The 8,196-nt window shown below is 46.5% G+C and overlaps 1 protein-coding gene across 2 annotated transcripts in view; it reads right to left on the minus strand.

Annotated features, from left to right (window-relative positions):
• The window catches only part of SLC44A5 (solute carrier family 44 member 5), a 386,145-nt gene extending 378,654 nt beyond the window's left edge, over positions 1 to 7,491 (minus strand). The window contains exon 1 of one of the 2 annotated variants that reach the window (XM_055140401.1): positions 7,347 to 7,491. In XM_055140401.1, the coding sequence (XP_054996376.1) occupies positions 7,347 to 7,380 (34 nt within the window). In that variant the 5' untranslated portion in view covers positions 7,381 to 7,491. The remainder of the gene's footprint in view (positions 1 to 7,346) is intronic. The other variant, XM_055140402.1, reaches the window with a different exon arrangement.
• Positions 7,492 to 8,196: the final 705 nt, after the last annotated feature.

Raw genomic sequence — 8,196 nt, forward strand, 5'->3', positions numbered from 1 at the left:
AGAATAATTGTAAAAATAAGTAAATTAATTCCATTATTGTGGAGGATTTAAAAGAAAGATACGCTTTTACGCGTGCATGTCCCCTAATATATACACACCATTAAAAAGTTCCCTGCCTCCTGTGAGAGGTGCAGAATAATGAATAACAGATATATTCATTATCTCATGCTGCATAACAAATTACCCCAACACTCAACAATTTAAGGCAATAATACACTTTATTATGTCTCACGGTTTCATGATGAAGGAATCCAGAAGCAGCCTGGCTGGAGATTTCTGAATCAGAGTTCCCAGGAAGTTCACTCAGATGTTGACTGCGACTATAGGCACTGCAGGTGCATATGGAGGGCTGGAGGGTCTGTTTCCAAGGCCGACTGAGCATGTGGCTGGCAAGTTGCTGCAGACTGTAGCAGGAAGCCTCAGCACCTTCCCACAGGGAGGCCCCCAAGGGATGCTTGAGGGTTTTCACAGCATTGTATGGTGGCCTTCCCCCAAAATAAATAGTATATGAGAAAAGAATATATGCGAGCAAAGCAGAAGCCACTCTACTTTTAGGTACATGGGAGTCAGTCTTCTCACATATTCTACTGGTCATACTGGTCAGCAGAGTTCAATGTATGTGTGGCAGGCATGGGACAGAGGCAGTGTCAAAGGTAGGTGAAGAACATTGAGACCACCTTGAAGGCTGGTTACCACAACAGTCGAATGACTTCCCATATGAATAGCAAACTAATCACAAGCCCCCTCAGAGTTGACCCAGATACATCACTTTCTATATCACTTTAAAACATGTATTCATCTTGCCTTGTCTCTCCACTTCTGGAGAGCCCTAAAACATCTGTACACAGTTACCTCAGCATCTGTGATCAGTTAGCCTACTTTTTATTAGCATTTCTCTTTAAAGAGGTTCCCAAACAATAAAATTGTGTCACTTTTGAGGTAAATTAGAATATATATCATCCTCTTGATTTAACAATCAAAAGTAACTTGATGATCTACCATTCAACGTTAGACTTGAGAGAACTTAAGGAAAGTGAACAGATGACAAAGAGATAGAACAGCAGGTAAGGCGCTTGCTTTCATGCAGCCAACGCTGGTTCAATCTCTGGAAGTTTATATGGTCCCCCAGACTCACATCCACACACACAAGCACTGCCAGGAGTGATCCCTAAGCAAAGAGTCAAGTGATCCCTCTGAGCACCAGCAAATGTGCCCCCCCAAAAGTTACATATATTAAAATACTAGATTTAGACATAGGTAAAAAGAGCCATGGGGTTTTATGCCTCTATCCACAAGATACAATTTAATCTCAGACCATAAGAAATTCCTTATACCACTAGATCTCAATTTTTTCTCACAGGTGAAATAGAAATATCACCCTGTATAAATAATGAGCTGGAAATATTAACTGAAAACTGATGACTATTATGTAAATTATATATACATTTATCACAGTATATAGAGTATTCCTTTACAAATAGTAAACAACCAAATTGAAGGTATGTGTGAATAGACATATATCTCTTTAATAAAATACATATATCTTAAATTATTATATGTAGCAAGAACATAATTTGGCTCATACAGAATTTGTATTTATTGACAATAAACTGACCAAATTCCTTATAGAAATACTCATTTTGGAGCCTTACTCACCTCTTACTATATGATTCCTCCACTCTGCTTCCTTCTAATTCTGACATACTCTAAGTCTCAGCTCTATGAAAAAAGCTGATGTCATAAACACTTAGTGTTACTACAGTATCAGTGAGGGTCAGTCAGATTTCTTTTCTTAGTTACACAGTTCCCAAAGTATTATCAACCCTGCTCACCTCAACAGAGACACGCAGTTCCCAAGGAAGAGGAAGAATGGAATGAACAAAGGCCTAAGTCTACCAAATTCTTGGTATGCTTTTAATTTTTCATTTTAGATAGGAAAAGTAGACAAAACCTAGTTTAGAAGTGGAAGAAGGCAGCAGAGAGCTGTAAAATAATTGTCTTCTCTTAATATTACATCATTGTCTTGCCACAAGTACTTTAGGAGTAGAAAATCATTCAGTAGCCCCCATTTCCCGACTGCCAACATCACAGTGAGATCAAAAAGACCCGCAAGCACAGTTTTCTGCTAACCAGATGACAAGCAGCTCTGTCCAACAAATGACAGCTTTCATTGTTCTTTTTTTATGATACTGTCATCAGTGAGGTGTGTACTCATAAGAACCACCTGATAACAAAAAAAAGTAAAATCAAAGTACTCCTTTAAAAGTCTGTATACTTTTATTGTTATAAATGCTTCAAAGTGAAATATCAGTTGGAAGCATAAAGATCTCCTGATTTTGAATTTCCTTTGTGCTCTGTTGCTTCTGGAACACACTCATATTAGGCTTCTACTTTTCTCAGGAAATAAATCATGAGGTGGTTCATGTTTTCAAGACCTTCCAATGTCCCCTTGACCAACACCACTCTACTTCCTTAGATCCCTCTCCGTTTCCTAGGACCCCATTCACACCCTTCTACATTCCACCTACTGAACAGTTAGTTAAGTTCCAAACTCTCAAGCATCCCTTTCTAACACAGCAATATGCTTTTCCAAGAACTGTTTGCACAGAAAGTTCTCTTTGGTGGGTGACTAACCTAACAATCTTTTATTAAAATGTTGGGCTTATTTTCATTCTCTCTAAATGGTGTTTTTCAGCAGCAAGTCTAGAAACGCTGTCAACATTTCAAGTCCTCCTGCTGACTTAGTAAGAGGAGATAGTTAAATATAGTATGGGGGCTGGAGTGATAGCACAGCAGGTAGGGCGTTTGCCTTGCACGCGGCCGACCCAGGTTCGAATCCCAGCATCCCATATGGTCCCCCAAGCACCGCCAGGGGTAATATCTGAGTGCAGAGCCAGGAGTAACCCCTGTGCATTGCCAGGTATGACTCAAAAAGCAAAAAAAAAAAATGTATATATATATATATATATATATATATATATATATATATATATATATATAGTCTGGACCTTTTAGGAAAGTGCAGTTCATTGGGTAGCTGTAGTTGGTCTCAGGAACTGATGCAGGAAGGCCGCCCTCCTTGAAATCATCCTCAAGGATAAGATGGAACATTTAATATACTCTAACCCCACCTAGTCTAATACAATGAGGAACAACATGCTATACTTAAAGATAGACACCCCTCTTCCTAATTGAGAATCAAAAGGTCTGGTCTCCTCCCACTTTCTCTAACTTCTGCATCACACTTCAAACCAGCCTTCCATTTCTATTTGAAGGTCCCAAGTTGCCACCTTATTTCTGCCTCAAGGTCTGGAGTTCTGTTCCAGTTCCTAGCATGCAAATCACTTTTCATCAAGTATCACCTTTTTGGATGATCCTACAATAAACTCCATAATGTCAGACACTTTGAAAATTTCCTGATCATGATCTGTAATCTCCTTCCAGTTCCCTCCTATACACTTTGAGAACCTATTGTTTTTCTATCCTGCAGAACCTAGTCTACTCAATGCTCAATAAACATATGCATAATTCATGAGTAGATAAGTACAAGCACAAATTATCCTTTAAACTTAAAATAATTCAGTAAAAACACATTCTTTTTATTAGAAAATAAAACAAATTATCCCTTCGTGATCTCATCACGAGATCATGAGCACATCTCATGATGCTCAGGGTTTACTTCCAGCTCTGTGCTCAGGGATCACTCCTGGTGGGCTGGGGGGGAGAGTACCAGATGGGTTGAGGATCAAACCCAGGTTAGTTATATGCAACCCAAGCACCCTACTCACTGTACTATCTCTTCAGTCCAACTTATTCATATTTTTTAAATGGGGGTGTGTGGAATTGCTATGCAACTAATGTTGATAACTTGTATTTATAAGACTTCTTAAAATCACAAACTATAGTATTTTTTTCTAAAACATAATAAATATTGAGCTGACATCCTATTTGCCTTTTTGAGGACATGTTCTTTTCTCACAGATGAATAACATTATCCCTTGAGAAATACTCCTATCTCATCTTATTCTTCTGGCCATGTTAGGATGCTATACTTCCATTTGGCAAATTTCTAGCCATTTTAGATCTGTAGTCTTTACTGCTAGGAATTGAGGAGCCAATGAGCAACTTGCCAGTCACATGCGCCAACAAATGATCTCTCTTTTCATGCAGTGTAGCTAAGCAGAGAAGCAGCCCTCCTAAGAGGATAACTAACACAGCATGGAATACTGCTAAGACTACAGCTTATTACCCAGCAAAGTTCACCCCAGAAGACCTGCCCCCTACAAGAAAAACCTAGACATTTAACAATCTGGCTATCTACCAGAAAGCCCTGTTTAGTCTGCTAGAGCTTAGAAGCAGATGTCTGAGAGCTGTTCATGGAGTCAGATGCATTTGTAGAGTTGTCTTTTTTTTTTTTTTTTTTGCTTTTCGGGTCACACCCATCGATGCACAGGGCTTACTCCTGGCTCTACACTCAGGAATTACTCCTGGCGGTGCTGGGGTACCATATGGGATGCTGGGAATCGAACCCAGGTCGGCCTCGTGCAAAGCAAATGCCCTACCCGCTCCAGCCCCTGTAGAGTTTTCTTAAAAGGTAAAATTGAGCCAACAGATTATAACTTGCTGGGTTTGGTTTTGTATCTATAAATATCACAAATGAATTCTGATTTGCTAAAGTTGGAGCTGTGAAAATTAAAAATTGTAGAATTCCTTTTGAGAAAGATTAAATTAGACAGTTAAAAGTGGAAACTTGGAGGCAGAGTGATAGTGCAGTGGATAGGGAAATTGCCTAGCATGCTGTGGACCCAGGCTCGATCCCCAGCACCATATATGGTCCCCCAAGCCCCACCACAAGTGATTCCTGAGCACAGAGCCAGGAGAAAGCTCTGAGTACCTATGCAAGCATAGAAAAATGGAAACTCAACTTGATCGAGGGAGAGAGAGAAAGAGAGAGAGTGGTAAATAAAAGCTGAATATAGTAACTTTTCCTTTAAAAAATACAATACGAGGGGGAAATTTTCATAGAGGCACCACTGATTTACATTACTGTTTGTTAGGAAGTGCTTTTTCACTCCTCTTCAAAAGTTGTCAAAATGCCAAATCACCAAAGTGCCAAAACCCCATTCTAGGAGTGTCCCCCAACCCCCTTCATTCTTTGTCCCCTTAAACACTCATCCTCCAGCTCTATAAGTTCTACCATCTGAACCTTATTTTTAAAAAATTATAGGTCTCAGGATAAAGCAGAGTGGCAGAGTATATGCCTATGTTTGATGCCCTACAGCCAGTAGTCACCCAAAGTAACTAACAGAGACAGGGTAAGATTTTTTTGAGGTCACTTGTCCTAGGAAAGTTTGATGAAGTCTTCCACAGGAACTTTAATTTAATGATAAAACTCTAGTAACTGCTTTTTTTCAATTATTTCACTATCTAATAAAATTTAAGAGAATACACATAATTCTATGTTGGCATACAAGACTTCTCAATGTTTTGAGGAACAAATAAAGAGATTCTTTTTCATCAAATCTCCTATATCAATTTGGTTTTTATTATCTTAATCTCCTTGTGTCTTTCGGTGCTTCTGCCAAGATTAACTTGAACAGTAAGACTGTCTCCATCTTGGAAAAATACTGTAAAACTACAATATTTCAACAATTTGTGGACCTTGTACATTCTGCAAGGTTTGGGGTGGGTGTGAAATGTGTTCTGCCAATGGATAGTCACATCAGCATCGCTGAAAACCAATCCCTCCTTTTGCTCATCATGCCATATGGTTCCACAAAAAAGGAACGAACCAAAAGTGCAGCTAATGCAATTTGTCAGTCTGGGTTTCAACTAATTCTTTGCTACCTTGGTAAGAGTACTATACTTATATACATCCTCATTTTTTTTTCTCTTTAGTCGGCTACCACTATAAACATGAACAGTGAGAGAGGTAAAGAGAGAGAGAGGTGGGAGGGCTCTTCTATTTGAAAGGCACTGATTTTTTTTAAAGAAATACACTGCCATAAAATCCTCATACTATTTTAGAGTTTCAAACCAAAGACCCGTGGGTCTATGGTTAAGGATTGAGACCCTAAACCATCTCCACTGAGTGATTTGCTTACTCGGAAACAAACAGCAAGCTGAAGCACCAAGATAAAGTTGTGTCCCCCTGGTGACCTCTAGAGTAGAGCTAAGCTCCTTAGGTAAGCCGGACTCGAGGATGCTGCGGGCAGGCGGTGGAGGCGCGGAGGCGGCGTAGCCGGGGCTGTGGGAGAGGGGGGCATGGGGGATGGGGAGCGGGGTGAGTCCGGACCGGACGGAGAAAATCAATGAAACAACAGCTCCGGGGGGCGGGGAGGCTATTTACACAATCCGAGGACGCACGAAGTCTCCGCCTCCCGAGTCCACGGATCCCAGAAGCTGCAAAGCAACTTTGGACGTCCCCCACCCCTCTCCACGGCGCCCGGGTTCCCCGCGGTCCGCCCCGCGCTGCTGTCGACGGGCTCCCCCTTCCCGCGGCTGCGGGTCCTTCCCGGGCGAGAGCGCCGAGCGCTGGGGGAGCCCCTGCGACCTCGCACCTGCTCCCTGCGCGCCCCCCACTCCGGACACCGCCCCGAGGCTCCCTTCCGCGCCCAGCCCCCCGACCGCCCGGGAGGCCGCATATCATCCCAGCTAGGAGCTCTCTGCCCCGTGTCCCTCCCAGCTATTGCGTCTCCTGAACTTTCCAACTTGGAAAGCTTCAGGTTCCAAAGCCGCAACAGAAAGAACTGCTCGGCCAGTTCAACTCAGTCGCAGCCAGCCAGGGCTCTGGGGCAGGGAGCGGTGCGGGGCAGGACCCGGCCGGGAGACAGTCTCCTGGACCCTGGGATGAAGGGGGAGCTGGGGAGGGGTGGACGGAAGTCACCTCTTTAAGGATGGAGGGTGAGAAAAACAGATGCAGAACTTGTCGCCCTAGAAATGAAGGAGGGCAGAGGAGTAAGGGAAGAGTGGATGGGGGGCTGGCGGGGGGGAAGATTCCGAAAAGGATGGGCCTTTAGCAGCCAAGAGCGGCTTCTTTCCCCATGCACACACACTAATCTAAGGGGAGGTGAACAGACATCCCGGATTCTGGACTAGGGAAGGTGAGAGGGAAAAGCAGCTCCGGTGTCTTACAGGCTCCTAAACGGGGACAAACTCCAGGCAGAGAGTCTCCCCGTAGACACAGGGAGATGGAGCAGAGCTCAAGTCCCCAGCAGCGCCTCCCGGCGAAGGCAAACTCTTCCCCGGCAGGCAGCCGCGCACTTGGCGGAGTCTGGACATGCACAGGCCGGCGGGAGGGTGGGGCCGGGCCGAGGGCCGAGGGGGGGAGAGGGCGCGAGACTCACCCTGGCGGCCGCGGGGCTTTCTCTTCTTGGCCATCTTCCGCCCCCCTTCGGGCCCCCAGACGCCCCGTGTGCGTCCTCCGGCTGCCGCCCCGCACCGCGAGCGGGCGCCGCGGCTTCCCGGCGAGCTCGGACCGCCGCGCTCGGCTCAGCCGCCTCTTTGTTGCCGTGAAGGCATGTGCCAGGCGGCGACGGCAGCGGCGGCGGCTGCCCGGCTGCGCGCTGGGCTCGGCGGGTGCGGGCGCCGCCGCCCCTGGGCTCGGGGCCGCGCCGCTCCGTGAGCCTCTGGCGCTCGCGCTCGCGCCGCCCGGGCCGCGGGGACGGCGCTGGAGGCAGACTGAGGATGCCGTGCGGCGCCTGGACCTGGAGGGGGCGGCGCGGGGTCCCCCGAGCGCCCGCCCAGCGGTGACCTCCCGCTTCCCCCCCCACCCCGCACACACCCTCCCCCCCTCGACCCCTCCCGGCGCTGTCCCGTCCGAGCCGCCCGCTCCGATCCCACCAGTGGCGGCGCCTGGGTCCGGCCGCCGCAGCTGGAGAAGGCGGCAACGGCGGTGCGGGGCGGTGCGGGGCGCTGCTGGTCAGAGCCCTAGCCAAGGAGGAAGTAACCAGGCAGCCCAGGTCCGGTGCAGTCCTCATAGTGCCTCCCCCTAACCTGCTTTGGGTCCCCGAAGCTCCCTTCCCAGCTGCAGGATGCTAAGTGAGAGGCGGGGGCGGGGGGGTTTCTGAGGGACCCCCGCGGCCAGCACCTGTATCTGAAGCCAATAAAAACTCCGGTCTGGACCCACCGCTGTCCTCAACCCCACCCCACCCCCAAAAAAACAAATCTCCTGCAAGGTTACAGAACACCAATTCC

This window comes from Sorex araneus, chromosome 5 (genome assembly GCF_027595985.1).
Source record: "Sorex araneus isolate mSorAra2 chromosome 5, mSorAra2.pri, whole genome shotgun sequence".
Classification (NCBI taxonomy): domain Eukaryota; kingdom Metazoa; phylum Chordata; class Mammalia; order Eulipotyphla; family Soricidae; genus Sorex; species Sorex araneus.